Source organism: Dermacentor albipictus, chromosome 9, assembly GCF_038994185.2.
Source record: "Dermacentor albipictus isolate Rhodes 1998 colony chromosome 9, USDA_Dalb.pri_finalv2, whole genome shotgun sequence".
Taxonomy (NCBI): Eukaryota; Metazoa; Arthropoda; class Arachnida; order Ixodida; family Ixodidae; genus Dermacentor; species Dermacentor albipictus.
The window spans coordinates 4,214,904-4,239,168 of NC_091829.1; the positions used below are offsets into that span (position 1 = coordinate 4,214,904).

The 24,265-nt window shown below is 45.4% G+C and overlaps 1 protein-coding gene across 3 annotated transcripts in view; it reads right to left on the minus strand.

Annotated features, from left to right (window-relative positions):
• Nucleotides 1–1,641: 1,641 nt before the first annotated feature.
• The window catches only part of MED8 (mediator complex subunit 8), a 37,944-nt gene continuing 15,320 nt past the window's right edge, over nucleotides 1,642–24,265 (minus strand). For all 3 annotated transcript variants that reach the window (XM_065437340.2, XM_065437339.2, XM_065437338.2), the window contains 3 exons: nucleotides 20,604–20,688; nucleotides 16,473–16,631; nucleotides 1,642–1,758 (listed from right to left, as the gene is read on the minus strand). In XM_065437340.2, the coding sequence (XP_065293412.1) occupies nucleotides 1,679–1,758; nucleotides 16,473–16,631; nucleotides 20,604–20,688 (324 nt within the window). In that variant the 3' untranslated portion in view covers nucleotides 1,642–1,678. The remainder of the gene's footprint in view (nucleotides 1,759–16,472; nucleotides 16,632–20,603; nucleotides 20,689–24,265) is intronic.

Sequence of the window (24,265 nt, forward strand, 5' to 3'; positions counted from 1 at the left end):
TTTTTCGGGGCGCTCAGTGTTGGGAGCAAACATTAGCACAACAGAGTTGGTAGGTATCGCTGCCCATTTTTTTTCTTGAGTGTCCACCCGGCGCAACAGACATCTCACGTGCAGAAAACCTTGCGGTTTCAAGTAGTCAAGAAGGTCGCTTTCCGAATACCACACTGGTACTCCCCTAATAACACGTGTTAATCATGTAGGAGCGGGGCAACTGCGCTTTCACTCTTATGTCACCAATCTGATAGCACAGGAGAAGAATGTCAACTTGCTCTTCTGTTGCAATATCTAGATAAAGAGCACCATATGTTGTGAAGCGACTGTGAACCAGAGCAGATCCCAGCAGTACTTTAATGGCTTTGAAGAGCCTGATAGGGTTCCGCTTTTTCAAATCAACACCTATCTCTGTTCACAAAACTATCACTGGGATTCTGACCGTTCTTTGCTTCCGATGACTATCTTGAAGTTGTCACTGTCCACTTCCGCCATATCAGATAGGTGCCTGGGGGTGCCTACAGATGCCTCATTGGCACTTTGATAATTAGGACAGTACTTCTCGAATGAGATAACTGCAATTGTCGAATTACATTTCAGGAACGAAACAATTACTGGTGGCCACACCACTATACTGGAAACAATATGCACTAGGTTTTCTTCGAGTAACACAACTGCTCTAAGCTTTAACACAACTAAGCTTTAACACAACTGCTCTAACTGCTTTAAGTGTTGGTGCATGATAGTTGGGGCATCCTGTATAATTCACAATCAGGCTAAGCCGGATTCACTCGAAATCAGAAACAATAGCAGTCATGCGCAGGAGCGCTTATACTAGGACTCACAGAAAAAAATAATGACAGAGAGAAGCTGCAGTTTCACAGAAAAGACGCACCAGTAATAATGATAGCAAAGCATACGACAATTACACGAAAGAAAATTGCACCACTGAGAGACAACAGATTCTTGGTGGTGGGAGAGGACTCGGGCTGTGAAATTGAACTGCTTCCTACTACAAGGTCTTGTAAATTCTCATATAAGGCAGTCACTTCAGTGAACAATTCTTCGAGGTCACACAAAGTTTCTTCAAGTGCAGGATATACATACATATATAAGGTCCATGAAGCTGTGTGCCCCCCCCCTTCCCCCCTCCCCGGGAAAATGAAAGCTTTCTGCCTATGCCTGAAACCAGGTCATTAATACAGATAGAAAAAGCAGAGGGCTGAGCCTCATGGTAAACCAGAGTGGACAACAGAGGACTCAGAATTAGTGTTAGCAGTTAGCTAACTGGGAGCAGTTAATAAGAAAGCACTCAATATACATTAGAAAACTAAGTTTGTAAAGCATAAGTTTGTGGCAATCTTTTTCAAAAGCTCTCGAAAAGTTTGAAAAAATGCAATCCAGAATTATGTGGAGTTTGCAAGTGAAGAATATTAGCTGCAATTCACATGAGTATGACTTGTAGAAACTGTGATGTGAAAAACTCGAAAACACATCAGATCCTAGAAAATTGGCAAGGCATGAAAATAAGATGTGCCCAAGGATTTTACATGGTATGCTAGTGAGTGATATAGGTCTAATTTAATATTTTGTCACCCTATTTATGAATGCAGCTTCCGCAAGTGAAAAGAAGTTCACAGAGGCTTGATGTTACATTCGGGAGAAGAGGGGAAGGTGGCTTTATTGATCATCGGCCATAGGGATGAGAGGCGCCAGCGGACTTGATATTGGTCTTGATGGCACTTGGCATTTTTCCGGCTGGGTGCACTGGCAGAAAGAAAGAAAACTGTTCAGATAATGTGCCCGACAGACATTGACCAAATTGCACACAGCAAAAACGTGCTTTTCAACCTGTACTTCAAGTATTAAGAATGGGTCATGTCTTTGTCGCCAATAAGTGATGAAGTAATTTGTTATAATATTTCTTGAACTCTTTCTACTTTTGCTACCTGGGAGCAGGAGACGTGTCATAGATAACTCAGGCTCAAGATCGCCTTCTATTGCTTGTGCCCACAGTGCATACACAGAACAGAATACTACACAAAAGCACAGGGCACCATAGCTAATGGAGAAGGCTAAAAGCTGAGAAAATAAACAACTAGTTTGAGAAACATGCATTTCATGAGCCATGCTGTCAACGTTGCCAAAAAACTGCCCAAGTGGTTTGTATATCAACAAAGTGAAAAGCTAGTTGTAGCAAGAACTCCACCAAGTCCGACTGGGCTTTTAAGTTGTTGATTTTCAGGAGAGCACACTTGAACTTTCTTAAACGTTTCCCAACTCACTGTGGTGGCTTAGCGGCTATGGCATTGCACTGCTAAGCACGAGGCCGTGGGTTTGATTCACGGTGTCGTTTTGATGGGGGCAAAATGGTATTACATGCCTGTTATAGAACCCCAGCTGGTCAAAATTAATTCAATGCCCCCGCTATGTCATGCCTCATATTTATATATTGGTTTCAGTACATACAACCCCAGAATTTAATTTTTTTAAAGTTTCCAAAGAGCTGGAAAACAGGCCGGTGGTAAGCCCCTCTGTACAGCATTAGGCCCAGTGTGCTTACAAATTATGTAACAATTACTGGCGGTTCTGGACATCATGATGGGCTTTACCACTAGCAGTAGTACTAAGTTTAGGCCACATTCATCAGAGTTGTCAAGCAATAAGCATCAATGCTGTGGGTCAACACCTAATGCAACACATGCGCTACAAGAGACTTGGTGGTGGAGGGCTCCGAAATAATTCTGACCAGCTGTGGTCCTTTCTTTAATTTGCGCAAAAGGCACATCACATAAGCATTTTTGGATTCTGCCCCATCAGAATGTAGCTGTTAATGCACCTTGAAGCAGCGGCACCAGTAGCAGTAATGTGTTGCTAAGTGAGGACAGCGTGGCAATCTCAAGTGTGTGCCATAATGCATCGATTAATTAATGAACCACGGCACAGCATGACATCACTCATCCAATCAATGAGTTGCCCTGCAGTAGTCACAGAAAACCAAATGCCAAACACATTATTTTGATACGCAGATGCTGAAGAGACCAGCCACTGTGAAGAAAACAATGAGGAGCTTCGCTTTCACACAAGCCATTTTCCACCTTGGTCCCTGGCAAGCCTGCTCTCATAAATACACTACCAAACAGTCTCTTCCTCTGTGTTTCTCCACTCGCACATTTTAGTGAAGGTGGAAATCCTTACCCTCGCCATAGAGCTCCACAGCAGCCGCTATATCAAGCTAGCCATTATGTCTCTTGAAGTAGAGACCTGAGCATCAATGGCTAAAGCTTGTGAAACCGCTCTGGACATCATACTCCCACTGTGTACCTTGATACCAGTATATCTTGCTGCCACAGTTAAATGGAACACATTTTGTGCAATGACATGCCATCACAGTGACATTATTGCAACATACGGTGGCGACTACGATTTGCTTAGACAAGCTGGCTTCTACGTTAAACTTTTAGTTATTTCTTCATGCTAATGCTTGCTAGACAGACACTCAGTACACATTGAAACAAGATGTAATGCATTCACAACACCTTGAAGCTCTGAATCTGTATTGTTTTAAAGCACCTAAAGGTAAATAATTGCAATGTCTGTTTGCTATGTTTGAAACAGTTAGACCTTCAGTTTACGTGAGAAAAGAAGAAAAAAGAAAAAGTTACTTAGACAATGCCTAGTCGCACTCTTGGAATTTAAATTACCATGTAGTCTTGCCGATTATTTCTTGATAACCATGATAAGTTGGCCCTCCAGTATTAAGAAAAAAATGCCCACCCTGAACACAGCATTCATTAATAATTGATTATGTCAAGCTATATTTAATGGTAGGAGAAGGGGGAAATCCACAGAGGCAGCACTTGAAGTGTGATTTTGGCATTAACCCCTTCCATGCCATGGATGAGCAGAGTTCGTCCAGGTTTCTCGTAAAAACGGCCACGGAAGAGCTAAGCTCCTAGACGGTACTTTTCATTTTCTAGCAATGCCATGGACAAGCTGGTTTGGCCTCAATGCTTTTTTGTGCTTCTGGTAGATGGCAGCACACAAAAGCCATGGGGCAGCGCAAGGAGCAAGATTATTCTGCTGAAGGATGTAAAACAAGTTGGAAAATAGGGTTTTTAAACATGGTGCCACCAGCAGTTTGAGCTTCATTTGCTTCATTGCGAAAAAGAAAAGCTGACTTCAGTGACGAAACAAGGGATGATGAGGCCTGTGGTGGTGGGAAGCATAGTAAGGAGAGGGTAACTGTCATGGTTGGGGCAAATCAGGGTGTCTACCCAAGTTGACATTTTCAAATTCCCTGAGCTTTCCAGGTTTTCCCTGAGTGCCTTTGCAAAATTTTTTGAGTGACACAGAATTTTGTTTTATGTCAAGGCGGGCTGACATCATGTCGCCCGATGCTGTCACTTTCTAGTAAGCATGTTAAAAAATTAATAACGACTTAATCCAGTTTTTATAATAAGGAGTAGTGCTTATTTTATTCAATAAGGAAACAGAAAGGAGAGTGGGGAGGGGCTAGTGAAATGCTTAGCAAATAAAATACCTGCGAAAAAAAAAATTGTAAAACCTATTGTGAATCGAGTCAAACGTTCTCAATAAAACGGAGACGCATACATAAGCAAATATTTTTGAATATGAGCTATTTCTGAAACGGTGTGAATATAAGGAATGATGCTTGTCCTACCCCCGAGTAGTTGCAAGATTATCTTCGTGCTGGTTGTCTTTTCTGAACTTTCTTAGAATGCGTTCTGCTACTGACACACGTAGGGACACCTGCGAAACCCGTTCGCACTGAGAGGCAAAGCTAGACGAAACAGTATGATGGCACTACTTTTTCAAAGCATTATTTAGGCAAAGGTTGGCAATGCCTCTCTTGATTAACTTAGAATGAGCAGAATGAAACGGAAGAAGTTGTTTATTAGCACAAGGTTCATAGTACCAACACGTATGAATACCTGAATAAGCTAAGCGCAGATCCAAAAACCGGATCATGTGATTCTGTGGGAGCTCGTAAGTAACATCAAGGGGCGCAAGACATTCTTTGACTATTGGCACCACCATGGCAACCTCAATCTCAAGGTCAGCCGGAGAACCCTGAATAAAAAACAAAAAAATCGTCCACATAATGAAATATTTTAAAAACATTAGTCTGATTAATGTTCACTGACATGGTGACATCAAGGCAAGCTAAATATAAATTACTGAGGAGCGGGGCAATGCACGAACCGATGCATACTCCGTTTTTCTGCAAATAGATGCAAATAGAAGCCTAAAAAAGTTATGACATACCAACTCGCCCAACTGCCACGCTTTTGGCCTTCACCACGTAACAGTACTGTACTGAGGTGAAGATAACTTTCAGAAACCGGCATTACGTAACGACCGTGCTTTCTGAGCTTCGAAGCTAATAGCGAGGACGACAAAGGCAGAGTCACATTGCTGACAGTGGTGAATTCTTTCAATGAAAAACATGGCACCAAACGGCAACAAGCTTAACAGCAAACGTGGAAGCAGCTAAGCCTAGCGCTGCCGCGGTGGTGGCACCTACGGCTGCAAGCGGATCTTCGTGCGAGAGCGCCGTTGAGGCGACAAGGTAATCAAAATGGCGGTGCTGGTGGCGTTGTTTCATTAATGCCCTTTCGGACCTGTGGTTACAGCAAAATGTCAGAAAAATTGGATGACGAAAGGTTCTTGCACTTTAAACTTCAGACATTCTTATACAAACTCCACAGGGTACGTGGTGGTACCGCAAAGCTGTCCGAATTATCGGGCGTCAGGAAAGTCGGTTGTTGACTGTACACTAGCAACTCCTCCAGCCGACGACACGGCATCAAAGTAGATTCGTTACGATTCCTCTTTGCCACTTCAGCCAGCATTACCGCGAATTTCGTTCCCTTTCAATAAAATTACAGCTAATTTTCCCCGATAGAAGCACAAATTCCCCAGTTGTCCCTGGGTATTTCCAGACTATTCAAAATTCCTGAGAATTCCCGGTTGGTAGGCACCCTACAAATGCGGTTGGCACCAAGAAGCTGCCCCTTCTAGTGATAGGGAAGGTGAAAAACCCGCATTGCTTTAAAGCTGCGAAGAACCTGCCTGTGTGGTACAGCAGCAATACAATGGCTCGGATTACACAAAGCTTGTTCGACGATTATGTTCGCCGTCTCAACTAGATGTTTGAACGCCAGAAGAGGAAAGCGGTAATAGTCATAGAGAACTGCAGGGTGCATGGCGCCGTAAACAACCTGCAAGCTATTCGTCTTGAATTCTTCCTGACGAATGCAATGAGTGTGCTCCAGCCGATGGACCAAGGGGTCATTAAAATCCTCAAGGTGCATTACCGGGCCTGTTTACTTGGCGGCACACTGATGTACTTTGACAACGAGAAGACATACTCCGTTAACCTATTCTCGGCACTAGGCATGCTAGCAGATGCCTGGAAGGCTGTTCAGCCTTCGACGATTGCAAATTGGTTTAGGCAGGCTGGATTTCTGAAGAGGATTTCTGAAGATTTTCACTTAGATGGCGTATCGCACCGCACGCATGCGCACCAGCAGTGGGCACAAGCCGTCATCATGCCGCTGTCAGATGTACGATAGCGCACTCCCCCTCTTACGGACTGAGTGCACTATAAATACCGACGCGCAATAAAAACTGGGGTTCACTGTTCACTCGCTGTGTCGGTGCTTCACTGCGGAAAGCTCAAGACGATACATGGTGTCAGAAGTGGTGAAGCCTGCTTGATGAAATGAGCGCTGCGAAGACGCGGACGAAAGAACACATGTACAGAACACATGTACGACACATATGTCATACATGTGTTCTTTCGTCCGCGTCTTCGCAGCGCTCATTTCATCAGGTATGCATAACCAACTCACCCACATCAAGTTTCTGCTACTGGTGAAGCCTGCTCCTAATGAATTCCACTAATGGTGGTCAGCTGCCGACGGACGTCGTGGATCCCCCTTCAGCAGTCATCGAAAGCGTCAAGCCTCCGGAACCATTGAACACAACGGGAGACACCAGGAAAAGCTGGAAGCTGTTCCAACAAAGGTTCAAACTCTTCTTGGATGCAACATCACCTGACAAACCAAGGTCAGAAGCGACAAAAACTGCACTCCTTCTAAGCGTAGCAGGCGAAGATGTGATAGAAACCTACAACAACTTTTCGTTCTTTGGGATGGAAAGCAAACATGACTACAAATTGGTCGTCGCCAAATTCCAGGAGTATTTCAGTGAGCAGGAAAGCGAAGTTCACGAAAGGCATGCGTTTCGCACGCGTATGCAGCGGGCGGCCGAACCGTTAGAACAGTTTCTACGAGAAGTCAAGAAACAGGCCAAGGTCTGTAATTTCTGTACCGTAACCGATGACATGGTTTGGGACCAAATTGTTTTCGGAACGAACTCCCCGAAGCTGCGGGAAAAAATGCTCAGAGAAAAGAAGTTATCCCTGGAAGGTGCTATTGCCTTATGCAAAGCAGCCGAAACCTCAGCTTGCCAAAACGAGATATGGTCCAGGACAAAGGAAGCACCTGAAGTCGACTCAGTAACTGCGAACAGAAAGGTGGCATGTCAGCCAGCAAGGTGCACCCATTGCAACCGAATGCATCTGCCAAGGCGTTGCCCAGCATACGGCAAGACTTGTCGTTTGTGCAACAGGCCAAATCATTTTGCCGTGTGTTGCAGAGAAAGAGCTAATATTGACAAAGTGCAGCGAGGAGACGATGACTTCGACGTCTTGGATGTAGCCGTAAACAGTGTTCTGACTGGACGCAACTGGCTTGTGAAAGCCACAATACGTGGAAGGAACGTCGCATTCAAGGTTGACACCGGATCCCAAGCGAACCTCGTGCCTCTATCAGTTTAGCACAAGTTAAATGTCGGTACACTTCAGTCAAACGGCGCGGCACGGCGCTGCGCTCGTACACCGGCGAAATTATCAAGCACTATGGAACGTTCTTGGCACCCCTCATCATTGGTAACCGGCAGGAAAGTGCACAGTTCTTCGTGGTGAAAAAAGACCATCAGGCCATTCTGGGGTTGGAGGCCAGTGAACACTTCGGTGTAATTCAGCGGAACGTTGACACTGTAGCCACAACCACCTCTGAAGAAACAGCCCAGGAGTTCTTCCACCTATTTCACGGAACTGGACGCCTTCAGTGGCAATACAAAACTGTGCTTCGCGAAGATGCTACGCCCATCGTCCAGCCAGCGCGAAGAGTGCCCCTGTCTCTTCAGCAGCCGCTGCGTGCAGAATCGGACCAGATGGAACGAGCGGGGGTCGTGCGGAAGATGAGCAGCCCAACAGACGGGTAAGCCTATTAGTCATCGTGCACAAAAAAGACGGCAAGCTAAGGATATGTCTTGACCCGAGGAAAATTAACCACAGCTTGAAATGTGAACACTATCATTCTTCATCGAGAGGATGTAGAGGTGGAACTAACAGGTGCAAAATTTTTCTCATGTTTAGGTGCCAATGCGGGATTCCATCAAATTCCGCTGGATGGGGATTCATCGAAAATATGCACATTCTCGATGCCATTTAGCCGGTATTGTTTTTTCAGGCTTCCTTTTGGTATTTCCTCAGCCAGTGAAGTGTTCCAGAAAGCCCTAAATGAGATATTTGAGGCCTTCCAGGTGTGCACTTCTATGTGGACGACGTGTTGGTTTGGGGTGCGACCAGCGCCTACGAAGTGCTCTCAAAGCAGCTGAGATCACGGGACTTACCTTTAACCCTGGAAAGTGCACGTTTGATGCACAAGAGATTGCATTCTTGGGTGACACAATTTCCAGTGACGGCATCGAACCTAATCCAGAATTAATTGCCAGCATCCATCATCATCATCAGCCTGGTTACGCCCACTGCAGGGCAAAGGCCTCTCCCATACTTCTCCAACAACCCCGGTCATGTACTAAATGTGGCCATGTCGCCCCTGCAAACTTCTTAATCTCATCCGCCCACCTAACTTTCTGCCGCTTCCTGCTACGCTTCCCTTCCCTTGGAATCCAGTCTGTAACCCTTAATGACCATCGGTTATCTTCCCTCCTCATTACATGTCCTGCCCATGCCCATTTCTTTTTCTTGATTTCAACTAAGATGTCATTGACTCGCGTTTGTTCCCTCACCCAATCTGCTCTTTTCTTATCCCTTAACGTCACACCCATCATTCTTCTTTCCATAGCTCATTGCGTCGTCCTCAATTTAAGTAGAACCCTTTTCGTAAATCTCCAGGTTCTGCCCTGTACGTGAGTACTGGTAAGACACAACTATTAGACACTTTTCTCTTGAGGGATAATGGCAAATTGCTGTTCATGATCTGAGAATGCCTGCCAAACGCACCCCAGCCCATTCTTATTCTTCTGATTATTTCTGTCTCATGATCCGGATCCACCGTCGCTACCTGCCCTAAGTAGATGTATTCCCTTACCACTTCCAGTGCCTCGCTACCTATTGGAAATGGCTGTTCTCTTCCGAGACTATTAAACATTCATTTAGTTTTCTGCAGATTAATTTTTAGACCCACTCTTCTGCTTTGCATCTCCAGGTCAGTGAGCATGCATTGCAATTGGTCCCCTGAGTTACCAAGCAAGGCAATATCATCAGCGAATCGCAAGTTACTAAGGTATTCTCCATTAACTTTTATCCCCAATTCTTCCCAATCCAGGTCTCTGAATACCTCCTGTAAACACGCTGTGAATAGCATTGGAGAGATCGTATCTCCCTGCCTGACTCCTTTCTTCATTGGGATTTTGTAGCTTTCATTATGGAAGACTACAGTGGCTGTGGAGCCGCTATAGATATCTTTCAGTATTTTTACATACGGCTCGTCTACACCCCGATTCCGTAATGCCTCCATGACTGCGGAGGTTTCGACAGAATCAAACGCTTTCTCGAAATCAATGAAAGCTATAAATAAGGGTTGGTTGTATTCCGTACATTTATCCATCACCTGATTGATAGTGTGAATATGGTCTATTGTTGAGTAGCCTTTACGGAATCCTGCCTGGTCCTTTGCTTGACAGAAGTCTAAGGTGTTCCTGATTCTATTTGTGATTAACGTAGTAAATAGTTTGTAGGCAACTGACAGTAAGCTGATCGGTCTATAATTTTTCAAGTCTTTGGCGTCCCCTTTCTTAAGGATTAGGATTATGTTAGCGTTCTTCCAAGATTCTGGTACGCTCGAAGTCATGAGGCATTGCGTATACAGGGTGGCCAGTTTCTCTAGAACAATCTGCCCACCATCCTTCAGGAAATCTGCTGTTACCTGATCCTCCCCAGCTGCCTTCCCCATTCGCATAGCTCCCAAGGCTTTCTTTACTTCTTCAGTCGTTACTTGCGGGATTTCAAATTCGTCTAGACTATTCTCTCTTCCATTATCGTCATGGGTGCCACTGGTACTGTATAAATCTCTATAGAACTCCTCAGCCACTTGAACTATCTCATCCATATTAGTAATGATATTGCCGGCTTTGTCTCTTAAAGCATACATCTGATTCTTGCCAATTCGTAGTTTCTTGACTGCTTTTAGGCTTCCTCCGTACCTGAGAGCATGTTCAATTCTATCCATATTATACTTCCTTATGTCGGCTGTCTTACGCATGTTGATTAACGTGGAAAGTTCTGCCAGTTCTATTCTAGCTGTAGGGTTAGAGGCTTTCATACATTGGTGTTTCTTGATCAGATCTTTCGTCTGCTGCGACAGCTTACTGGTTTCCTGTTTAACGGCGTTACCACCGACTTCTACTGCGCACTCCTTAATGATGCCCATAAGATTGTCGTTCATTGCTTCAACACTATGGTCCTCTTCCTGGGTTAAAGCCGAATACCTGTTCTGTAGCTTGATCCGGAATTCCTCTATTTTCCCTCTTACCGCTAACTCATTGATTGGCTTCTTATGTACCAGTTTCTTCCGTTCCCTCCTCAGCTCTAGGCTAATTCGAGTTCTTACCATCCTGTGGTTGCTGCAGCGCACCTTGCCGAGCACGTCCACACCTTGTATGATGCCAGGGTTAGCGCAGAGTATGAGGTCTATTTCATTTCTAGTCTCGCCGTTCGGGCTCCTCCACGACCACTTTCGGCTATCTCGCTTGTGGAAGAAGGTATTCATTATCCGCACATTATTCTGTTCCGCAAACTCTACTAATAACTCTCCCCTGCTATTCCTAGTGCCTATGCCATATTCCCCCACTGCCTTGTCTCCAGCCTGCTTCTTGCCTACCTTGGCATTAAAGTCGCCCATTAGTACAGTCGATGAGCAAAACGTGAACAAGGTGAATGCAGGAGCCAACGTTTCAACAAGTGGACTTGTCTTCTTCAAGGCGACACGAGAAGACAAGTCCACTTGTTGAAACGTTGGCTCCTGCATTCACCTTGTTCACGTTTTGCATATCGTTTTGAATCTCCATCTCCCGCATTCCCTGTCTTTTCTCTCCATTAGTATAGTGTATTTTGTTTTCACTCTCCCCATCGCGGATTCCCCATCTTCATAGAAGCTTTCGACTCCCTGGTCATCATGACTGAATGTAGGGGCGTAGACCTGTACAACCTTCATTTTGTACCTCTTATTAAGTTTCAAAACAAGACCTGCCACCCTCTCGTTAATGCTGTAGAATTCCTGTATGTTACCAGCTATATTTTTCTTAATCAGTAATCGGACTCCTAGTTCTCGTCTCTCCGCTAAGCCCCGGTAGCACAGGACGTGCCCGCATTTTAGCACTGTCTATGCTTCTTTTGGCCTCCTAACTTCACTGAGCCCTATTATATCCCATTTACTGCCCTCTAGTTCCTCCAATAGCACTGCTAGACTCGCCTCACTAGATAACGTTCTAGCGTAAAACGTTGCCAGGTTCATATTCCAATGGCGGCCTGTCCGGAGCCAGAGATTCTTAGCACCTTCTGCTGTGCCGCAGGTCTGACCGCCACCGTGGTCAGTTGCTTCGCAGCTGCTGGGGACTGAGGGCCGGGGTTTGATTGTTGTGTTCATATAGGAGGTTGTGGCCAAGTACTGCACCAGGGTGGCCAATCCTGCTCTGGTGAGGGAGTGCGTTACCGGTTCTGGGCACCGGGATCGGGCCACACTCCAGGCCGGTTTATGCAATTTTATCAACACGTTTTTTTTTTTTTTATCCGGTGGAAAATTGCCGGCACCGGGATTCGAACCACGGACCTCTTTCACTCGAGGCGGATGTTCTACCTCTACACCACCGCTGCACCTGCCAGCATCCATGCGATGCCAAAACCAGAAAACAAGCAGGCAATACAAAGTATGCTTGGGACTATCAACTATTTCAGCAAATATTTGCCAGGCTTGGCGCAGCGAACTGTGCTGTTAAGGTCGCTTCTCAGGCATGACATACGGTTTGAATGGCCGCAAAACCATGAAACAGAGTGGCAGGACACTTGCAAAACTCTGAGCACAGCACCACTGCTAGCGATTTTTGACCCGAACCTTGACGTAAAGGTGACGTCACATGCCTCGCAATATGGCGTTGGTTCAGCTTTGTTGCAAAGACGTGATAACAGATGGAGACCGGTAGCCTATGCGTTGAAATCTTTAACGAAGACAGAACAGTGCTATTCTCAAATTGAAAAAGAAGCTCTGGCGCTTGAAAGCAATCACCGGCCTCTCATTGACATTGCAAAAAAGGCGATATCTGATATGCCACCACGAGTGCAGCATTTCTTTCTCAGGCTTTTGAAGTACGATTACACAATTGAGTTCATTCCCGGCAAACAGATGGCGCTGGTGGACATACTGTCAAGGTCGCCCGCTCCTGGAGACGGCACTGCCACAGACACCACCGACGTTGAAGTCCACGCCGTCTCCGTGTTGTCGTCACTCGTCAGCAAAAGAACTGCCCGAAGCCTCGCATGTGAGTCCGCATGCGACCCGTAACTGAAGATAGTGTTACAAAAGGTAAAGGACGGACAAGCTGTGGAAGGACCCCTCACGTCTGCATCCTCTGAGCTTTCAGTCGTGAATGGAATACTTATCAAGGGGACAAAGGTTGTAATTCCCACACAAATGCGGGCTGAAATTTTGCATAGAATTCGTGCAGGGCACCTAGGTATAGAAAAATGCAAAGGATGAGCATGACAGTTCGTCTTCTGGTGAAACATCAACTCGAGTATTGAAGCACTAATACAAAAGTGTGCTATTTGCAGAAGGTATGTATCCCTGAGACTTCTGCCAAGAGGGTTACCAAGACTTCGTGAGTAAGGCGACGAGAAGTATTCTCAAGAAGCATGGAGTGCAAAATTCGCCTTCCCACACTCCTCCCTTGTGAGAAGCATGAGGGGGATTGAACACCCAAGTGCATCCATAGTCTGACAGGAATGTTCCTAGCTTCCCATGGTCTGGGCCATTGGTGCTTACTTTTAGTTCGGTGCATGCTCCAACAAACTTTGTCCCGCAATCAGACCTCACTTGCTTTGCCGGGCTCCTTATGGCAAAGAATCTGCGGAGAGCATCAATAAAACTTGAGGTATCCATGCTCATGCATACAACCAGCCAGCTGAGCCGTTAATGCTTTGCTCAAGCACTTCACAGGCTTGGTTGCGTGCTGGAGTTGACATCTTTCAATACGGCGGCAAGTACTACCTGTGTGCTTGCGATTCTATGTCTAACTTTCCAGAAGTCGACCAGTTGCGTGACCTGTCAACCAACTCCGTAATGGAGAGGCTCGGAGCGATGTTCTCACGATACAGCATCCCAACAGATGCGTGCACTGACAATGGTCCTCAATTTTCCATAGCCAAGAGTTTGCCCGTTTCGATAAGCTGTACGACTTTCAGCACGTGACTTCAAGTCCCCTGTTGCCGCGCTCAAACAGACTAGCAGAAAAAGGCATGCAAGTGGTGAAAAGGATATTGAAAAAGTCCACCGAAGCAAGCGAAGACTTCTGGCTTGGTTTGTTTAGTTACAGAGCCAGCTCCTTGAAAGACGGGCGGTCCCCTGGTGAACTGCCTCAAGGAAGGTGTTTGCACACACCTCTACCTGACTTCACACCGCGACCAGCAGTTCATACAATGAAGCACAAGCAAACAAACTGGAGGTACCATGCCTTGCCCCCCCCCCTTAACATAATGATGTCGTGAGAGTCAAGGGAACGTCGTGGTCAGAGAAAGCCAAGGTAATGGCACCAGCTGGACCACGCTCCTACTATGTGCGCACAGAGGGCCACAAGACACTACGCCGTAACCGCCAACACTTGCTAGCCACGAAAGAAAGCTTCAATCCCGACATGGCAGCAAGTGAGTCAGACGACGAACATGATAACACGCCGTCTGACAGCACAAATACTCCACCAGCTGCGTCTCCACTAGTGTGCATGGGAACAGTGAGACAACAAATCCCGCCTCCAACACTACCTTGGAGATCGCAGAGGCAATCCAGGCCACCAGAACATCTCGCCTATGATGCCAACTTCAAGCAAGTCGGCTACAGGCACTGAAACGAGCTAGACTTCTGTAAGAGGGGAAGATGTATCGCATCGTACGCATGCGCACCAGCAGTGGGCGCAAGCCGTCATCATGCCGCTGTCAAATGTACGATAGCGCACTCTTCCTCTTATGGACTGTTAGATATGGCGCCGTTTCCTGAGGCTACTTCGAGTTCCCCAGACCACATCGGATGGCAGCACAGCTAATTGAGGAATGCAGAAGCAGGAAAGTGCATTCCAGAGAAGCGGCCGAGCAAACAAGTTTAAGGCAACAAGTTCACGTGCCAACAAGTTCGTGCGTCGCCGGGATTAGAAGGGGGCCTCGTACAATGGAGCTCAATCGTCCCCCTTCGGCTTTGAAGAAGGCATCTGCTACCGCTGCGGAGCCGAGCCACCGGGTGCAGGTGGGTCCTTGTGCAATGAAGCATGAGCGCCCCCCCTCCTTCTCCAGCCTAGAAGAAGTGGATTGCCAGTCTGCGAGGCAAGACCGCAGAGAGCCGCCAGGTGCGACACCGCGACACGGGCGCCTACCATTGGCTGAAAGTGGCGTCATCGGAGCGGACTCTCCCATTGGTGAAACATGACGTGACTTACAGTGCTCGAAGGGTTTATAAGAAGCCTTCCAGAGAGACCTGAGGATTCTGGAACATGCCCTGATTCCCTGATTCACCTCTCTCGAACTTCTTGCCGCGGGCCGCAGCGTCCGAGTTGCTGCCGGCCCGTAATGACCGTACTACTGTTAATTGACGCTCACCTCTTGTAAATAATGTAGAATAAATCCCTCCCAAGTTTGGGTTTCCATCCCGAAGTCCGCCTTCAACCCCTACAGGACTGAGTGTGCTATAAATACCGACGCTCAACAAAAACTGGTGTTCACTGTTTACTGGCTGTGTTGCTGCTTCACTGCGGAAAGCTCGGAACGATACAGAAGGAACTCTGAGGAGCCCGTGACCGGTGAGGCAAACGACACCACTGAAGACATTGACACCGGCAAGCAGCTGATTGCAGACTTGCACAGCAGTGGGATGGACCTTCCCGCTGCTATTACTTTTCACGAGTTTGCCGCACTCAACAACATAAAGTTGTGCACGGAGCTTACGAACGAGATCGTGTGCCAGGTGACTGCACCATCGCGAAGCGACTCGGACTCCAACGACTGCACCTCTGGTCGCCCGCAACCATCAACGCAAGACGTTGTCAACGCTCTAATATTGTTGTTTAGTGCATATGACAAGAACATGATGCTTGCACAGATGCAAGCAGACGTAGTTACAAAAACCAGGAATTTAAAACAAGGGACCATCTGCGACTTTTTCAGTCCAGTTTATCTGGAATAAAGTTCGGTTCTGCGACTCGTGGATTTTTCGGACTGTTCTTTTATTCAGACTATTTTTCAGTCCCCTCCAGGTCCAGAAAATCGGTCGGCTACTGTATGCATGCACTCGTCACCTTCTGAGAGTATTGTGCAGTATATGATCTAGTGCTGTTAAGCTTCTGTTTTGCAATAATGGTTGAAATTTTGAATAACGAACCACTTAAATCATTGTTTGCATTTTTTTTTTAAATTTGGCAATAAGGAAAGATCGCCATTTTTGGTCAGAACTTGGTATAATAGTGTGACATGGAAGGGGTTAAATGAACTGTTTTCTGCCCACTGCCCAGCATGTTGCACGTGCACAACACACACCGAGTGCCAGTTTAAGTGCGACTGTCTTTATAGGGAGGCTGTATTGGCAACACGAAGTAGCCAACTTTTGCATTCACAACACAAACCTTTACATTCTCAGTATTAAATGTGACAGATAACATAACAGCATGTAGATAGAGTGCGTGGTATTTCAAGGCAGAGTGCCATACTGATGTCTCTGCCATTCATGTGAATGTGACCCATGGGAAGGGCTGCTTAGCATACAGGGAAGGAAATGTGTGAGATTTCCAGAATGAACAGGCATTCTCATAGCTGAAAAAACCCTGCAGCTGTAGATATCAAGCCAGTGGCCTTTTCCTGAATCTTTCTAGCACAGGCATGTGCTGCTCACTAGAAAAGGCCTTGGCTCCTCTGGCCTGGGCTGTGGGCAACGGGGACTGGCTCTTGGGGGAGCCGAGACTGGGCCGCAGGCCCTTGCCAGTGCTCAGAGCACTGATCAAGGTGTTGGTATCCGCTGGCGAAGATGTCTGGGCCAAGGCACTCCGCTGACCTGCACATTAGTCCGGCATGGCTGGAGCAGCTGGGATTGAGCCCACCACAAGGCAAGTGCCAGCAAAGACACAGGCTTCTCAAATTGCCAGTACATTTCATGGGTCTGTAAATATTTCCCTTTTTTTTCAGCTGTGTCTCACTGTCCTCAAATGTTAAATTGGCCATGCAATGTTATTCTGACTGCCAGTTATCACAACTCAAAGTGGTCCCTGTATGGTCAAGAGTACAGTGCAAAGTGAAATATAGAAAGTAGACTGTGCAAATGAAAATGAACATACAAAAGTAAAGAAAAAAAAGACAATAACAAAGGCATCCTCTTTTGACTTTTCTGTGCCCAGTGACAAAATAGGCTGCAATCTGATGAAAGCAGGACCTTTTATGTACTGTTGGCGTGAAACATTTTCTTCAACAAAGCTGAGTTTGTGCTGCAGCCAGCAAAGAAGTGTGTTCACTGCACCTACTTGTGCATACTACAACTTCCTAGCTGTAAATAAGAACCTGGATTTGCACAGACCCTGTTTGATGGTGAAAGTACGTAGTGGAAGCAACAAAGCATTCTTGCTATAGTTGCTAGTCCTGTTGACAGCAACTAGCCACTATGAGCAGGTCAGCTGTAAAATGCATGGGACTATCTGATCCCAGCTCAGGGACAACTGGTTTTTATGGCACCTGCTTTTTTCGTATGCAACAGAGTGCTTACCATTTGGAGTGTCCAACCTTGCACTGCTTTTACAGAAAACACTATGAAAACATTTTAGAAATCTTTTTTCTACCTGTGGGCACAGTGCACTCAATCACAGCAATTTTGCATACACCAATATATTTGCGTCAAAGTTTCACAGTAGAGTGTCACAACATGCTGTTTTGTGTGAATTTCTGTGCCAATTTATTAAAACGCTGTATGTGTCAGTGAAAAGACAGATGCGATGAAGTGCACCACTTCATGCATGATTCATGGAGGACTAGAGTGCCATTTCAAACATTAAAACACTCATGAATGTGAGTTACACTGTGTATGTATAACAAAAAATGCCAAACACGAACAAGAAAATGCAATAACACACACAGGATGATGAGTAAACTAAGAACTGTTTCATTCTAATTTAGAAGGCAACATGTATGGGATTTATGTCCACAAAAACCAAATAATAAACTAAGAACAAGCAAAAAGAAGAAAGGTGGGGAGCACACATGCTCCTTACAATCAGTGCTGCTTCCTGGTCACTCAGCACTACAGGAGTGCCAACACACATGCATGCTGAGATTGATGCTTGTACATGCTAAAAGTTTCGTTAATCTCCTGCTTCTTTCTGTTATTTCTATGCACCAACACTGAAGCCTGTTTGAGCAACACTGTACAACCACATCTAGCGCAATGTGCATATAGGTTCCAGGCTGACTGAAAATGTTTGCAGAGATTGCTGTATTCGCATTGGCACTCATCGACTCAAACGCCAGTTTGGCCAATGTACAAAGCATTGCAGTAAAGCAAAATTTGATAGATAACACATGGCACATAATCTACAAATTTATTTATGCATAGATACCAGGTCTGACAGGGCTGAAAACACTACTTGAACTGCTTTTCTGTTTGCGGTCTTTTAAGAGAGAAGGTTTTTTTTTGTCTACCCCCCCCCCCTGCTTTTAGTCCTTGGGTGGGTTTCTTGACAAGTAGGCTCAGTAGAGAGTCCCTACAAGAGCTGCATTCCAACGTTTGAGAGAGGGAACACACTTTTAAATGCGTGGGAGAGATTTAGGCAAGGAACAAAGAGGGAAAAGGGAAAGGGAAAATGGGAAAAGAGGGAAACGTGCGAAAGCGCAGTGCCAGGTATGTCACTCAATAAAAAGAAAAGATATTTCTCCAATGATGGGTTTTGAACCCAGCGCACAGCACAGCAGCCCCATGCTCTACCGAAATGGTACAGTTGAACCCAGATATAGTGAACCCACGTATATAGAATTTTTGTCTACATTGAACAGTTGTAATTTCCCCTTGGAAATCCCATGCAAAAGTTATAGCCACTGTACTATGCACATATCTAACTCCCGTTCATATTCCACATTCGATATATCCAACATATTTGCCACATTCAATATATCAAAGCTGCCATTGCATTACACCCTTGCAAGTGTGGTTTTCCTCACAAGAATGCAACACAGTGACACCCTGTTAAACCACAGTTGACTGGAGCTCAAAAAAAGTACGTACTAAACGGTAGTACTGTTTAACCGAAATACCACGAGATCCCCCACTTACCTGTCAAAAACGGAACTCACAGAGAGTGCGATGAAAGGGGAAAAAACATACAGTGTTTATTCACTTCGCGCTACAAAAGTGTCATTTTCATTTGATGCCATGGCAGCCTAGCAGCGACGACAGCAGCCTCAAACTTACTGAAGCTCCGAGCCAGCTTTTCAGCCAGCCCCCTCTTCTTGGCAAAAACTCATATGGCAGATTCCTCGTTGGTGTTCTCCGTGCACGCACGCCGTAGTGCTGCAGAAGTTGCGGGGTGCCTTTTTTATTGAGGGGTGCTGTTCTCGTCATGACGATTGCATTCAGGATTGCGTTCACGTAACATGTAGCTTCTACCCTTGTCGGCCCTGAATCGCTGTGCTGTTGCTTTCCGTGTCGTCCTCATTACTGTCATTAGTTGACACTTCGGCAACAACAGAGACAACGATGGCAAGTCGAACCCCGTAGCCGCCATCTTTTCGCAGTCGCAGCAGCGTTGCCGAGCAACTTCTTCGCATTCCAAATGCCACACACCGTAGTCAACAGCAGATCCCTGTCGCGTGCCAGCGCCGAGTTCGTGTCACGTTCAATAGCATGAACGCTGTCTAATTTTTCTTCTATACTGAGCACCCGGCGTATTTTTTATTCGAGCTTTGGCATGACATGAGTCCTTGATTGCACGACGCCAAACGCTCTCTGGCACAGCGCACTGAAATGATGTTGATGTGGCTTCACGCACAAACGCGCAGGGCGCTTGAAGACCGTTGTTCCGATCTCTGAGGCTTGTTGTTCTGCTGGGCCGCCCAATGGGGATGAAGCACCGCCATGTTTGCGTGACGAAAATTGGAAACACTACGTTTTAACCGATACGTACGCAATAAGCTAGTATGGTTTATGCGGATACAAAACACATTACATTAAATGGCTGCTGAGTCGAGGATTTGACTTTACTACTTTTTAAACAAAACTACTGTTTAAGCGGGTACGATTTAACGAGATTTTACTGTACCTTCTCCAAAATCGAAAATATTCATGATGACGAAAAAACAGCATTCTGGCAGATGTCGCTGAGGCACTGAATATGAAGGGCAGTACGTGCCATGTAGCAAGGTGTGTTTCAAAATATGGAGGAATTGTACAGCAAGGGTCTTACTTGCAGTCCATAATACTGGATTTAATTAAGCAAGTTTTACTGCATCATAATCATGTGATGCAGTGAAGCACACTGATATCGAAAAGAAGGAACAACAGTGCAATGAAGCATACTACCTGCAGCCGTTTGTTATCAGAAGGAGGAACACCAAGAACATGAAAGGTCTCCCGGTCCAACATACACACTCCACAAGAAATGGATGCCACACAATCTTTTCACTAAGTGGCTCCGGGCATGGGATCAGTAAATTCCTGCTTTTCACATATTGGGATACTGTCCGCGAGATGAGTGAAGCTTTCAGAGAAGCTTCAGATAGGCATATATTTTACATTTCTAATTATCTGCACATCGAACTATATTCCGATCACTTTCGAGTTTGATACATTTGGGTCTGACTGTTGTTTTGCACATGATAGTTGTGAGCCCACAAAGTGCATACAGAAGGTGCAAGCCATTTAGAAGCAGCACAACACCTTCGTGAGTCATTTTGCACAGAAGACACTATTTGGGTAGTGGCCAACGGCCAGCTCACACACATGGCAAAAGTGAACGGAAGAGGCGGCAGAAGGGAGGTGAAGCCTCACCTGATGTGCTTTCCCAGTCTTCACGTGCAGTCTTCAATAGTGTCTCTATGGTGTTCACAATTTTGTTGAGTGAAGCTATTTGTTTCTGTCAAGGAAAGGATGCACATATCAGTGTTGGACACCACAGCTGCAAGAAAGTTGGCTGCAAATTTTTCAAAAGCCCTGAACTTACTGCAACAGACAATTATGATAATTCCTTGACGTACTAAAGAGAAACACTGAATCATTGTATATTGATAAAGAATTATTAGAGAACTGTACTTTCATTGATATTACGGTAGTAGGTTGATTATAAGACGAGAAAATCAGCACCAAAGTTTGCTTTCTGAATTTTGTGCCGAAACCCCAGTACTGGCATGTCAGTGTGACGTCACAAATTGCAAAGAATTTTTCCGCATTTCGGCCATTATAGATCAGTAAAGTTCTCAAAACTTCCTAAGTTCGGTCTGTGGCTCTTTTAGAATATGATGCAGTCTATATTTTCCAATAAATAAACTAGGTCCGAGCAGATGGCATCAAAATCCATGACGTCGCCACCAGTCTTTAGTTCCTGCTTCTTCTCTGGCATACCAAGCATTTTCTCGTAGTAAGAATGCCTTTTTTTTTGGTATTGTAAAAGGGTCATTTACTAACAGAGTTAAAATAATTTTTCTCTTTATTGTCCCTTTAAAGCTGCAATGCACAGCGTTAAATGCGGATACAACAGCAACTGACGTTGAATGAGCATGCAGCTATAGCAAACACACATTGACACCCCTGCAGAAGGAAGAAATGACATTTCCCTGTGTGAGTGGTCATGGTTCCTAAAAGGGGCCATGACATAGTCATTCAACCATTCTTAGTTTATCATTGTAACTCAGAGTAGAGTGTTCAATATTGTTAAACACACACACAAGAAAACTGGGCTTTTATGGCACCATTCTGTTGTTCTAACTCGAATATAAAATGCCGAAATAGAGCAGGTGTACGATGACTGACAGTGTTGATACACAGTACATGCAACTGCTGCACATTATGGGCATAGAGAAAGCAAGTGGTTGGTTGATGCCCAAATATAGTTTCTGGCTGTAGCGCAATTCATTGCAACTTTTTTATTGCATTTTTATCGAAAATGTCATGTCAGTGTTGCATGTGTGATGCTTAAAATTTGCAAAATTAAAGAAATCGTGGCATCAGTTGTCTGAAGTAATGCCCCAATCAGCAGCTTCGTGCCAAATTCTTCCCGGGCTTCTTTCAGTACTATCTCCTGTGAAGCATGATCCATACCCTAAACAGTGACATGCCAGCTAGGAGACAAGGCCAAGTAACGAGAACCCAGAGAAACATACAATAGAGTTAATCTGCATAAGCTAGAACCTCCAATGGACTGTTCAAAGCAGCTCACCCTAAAAGTGCCATCACCCTGTCAAAGTTTTACAGCCTGCGTCCAAAATGGGTGCTGCTCGCACCACAGGAGGTTTGCATTAGCATTTATTGCGCTAATGCCAACCTTTGTGTCTCCACGCTTGAGATCATAACTGGCATGGAAATCTCATTGGAAGGATGCACAGTTCGGGTGTCTACCAAGTTGACAATTCCAAATTCCCCAAGTTTCCCAGGTTTTTCCTGAGTGTCCTTGCAAAATTCCCTGAGTGACACAGAACTTTGTTTTATGTCACAATTGCCCGACACCATGTCGCTCGATGCTGTCACTTCCTAGTAAGCATGCTAAAAAACAAAGAAAACAACTTAATCCAGTATGAATAGTAACGAGTAGTATTTATTTTATTGAAAAAGAAATCAGAAGGGAAGGATTAGCAAAATGCACATTGAATAAAATATCTTGGAAGAAAAATTGCAAAACCCAGTGCAAATCTGAGTCGAACATTTTCAAATACGAATAAAAAGGAGATGCATACAGAAGCAAATATTTTCAAACATCCCCTTCAGTCACGAATTATGATCCACTGTCGATACGTGCGTGAAACATAGATGGTGTTTGAGACTCCACTGAAAGTAGATCAAGACGGTATAGTGACTTTTTGAGCATTTTATGATGAGACATCAGAATTACAGAATAACTAAACATTTTAATATTGTAAAGTCAGTCATGCTACATTTCTTCATAAAAAGCATTAAATCCCCCGCTCAAATTACATGCAAAAGTTATTCCGAGGTTGCTACCAACATGCCCCATGCCAAACGTTACGTAAAACACAGTAATGCATTCACCAAAGCGATACTTTGTAACGATACATATACCTCAGAAGTAAAATGAAATTAATTTAGGTTATAAGGATGTTCAATTTACCCTATGCTTAATGTTTGTGTTCTATTACTTGCTATCACTACACAGAAATGGCAAAAATAGGTCCCGTTCACAAATGTGGATGCTGTGACTGAAGGGGATATGAGAAATTTCTGTCAACTGATAGCGAGCTCATTGGTATGAGGACTGAGCTTTGTCACAGTGAGATTCTCTCTCAACAGCTGGTAAGTCAACCTGAACTGTCCTGACATTCAGCCCGCGCACAATGCCCCAGTGTTGCATTTCACTGCTTTAAAAAGTTTATTTTGGTTTGGATAAGGGTCACCTGCACCGCGGCGTCAGCCAATACGTGTACTTTGCTTTTTGAGCTCAAGCTCCTTCACAGTTCCTTTCCCTATCATTCCTTAATGCGATGGTACTTTGTTCTCGTCCTCGTTCCGCCGCGTGTTCGCCCCACAGACCATTTGAATCATCCTCTTGGTCAGTCGTACAGTCAACGTCCGATTTTTCGGATTCCCTAGGGGCCGCGAAAATGTCCGAAAAATCGGGCAGTTCGAAACAATTAATGCATGTCTTTTACTGCCGTTAAGGGCTCAAATCACCACAGGCACATCCTAATAGACCTGCCAGTACACTTATTAGGCATATCAGTGCTCGTTCTGTGACAGGAGATGGCGGGTACACGTGTGTATAATTAAGGAATACACACTGCGTCCCGTGGAAATTGCCCCTTCCCACGCTTGTTGTGCTTCACCGCGTAACATTGCTATAATGAGGCGAAGCTGACTTTCGGGAACCGGCATTTTGCAACACACCGTGCTTTCCGAGGTTTGAAGCCAATCACGAGGACCACAGAGACGGAGTCGGTGCCATGGCTGTCAGCGGCGAATTCTTTCAATGAAAAGCGCGGCGCCGAACGTAAAGAAGCTTAATAGCGAACGTCGAAGCAGCTGGGCCTAGCGCTTGCCGTGGTGGTGGCTACGGCTGCCAGCGGATCTGTGTGCGATAGCGCCGTTTCGAGGCGGCTTTGCTTAATGCTGTTTCGGACCTACGGTCACCGCAAAAAGTACGGCAAATCGGACGGCGAAGGGTTCTTGCCTCCGAAATTTCAGACGTTCTTATACACCGTCTCTATGGGGTGGTGCCGCGAAGCCATGCGAATGATCGGGCGTCCGGAAAGTCGGTCGTTGACTGTATGTATACTGGTAACTCCTCCATCAGACGACACGGCGTCAAAGACGATGCGTTACAATCCCTCTCTGTTAGTCGAGCAAGCATTACCACGACTTTCGTTCCCTTTAATAATGTTACAGCCAATTTTCCCTGACAGACGCATAAATTCCCTGATTTTCCACGAGTATTTCGAGACTATTCAATATCCCTGAGAATACCCGGTTTTCCCGGTTGGCAGACA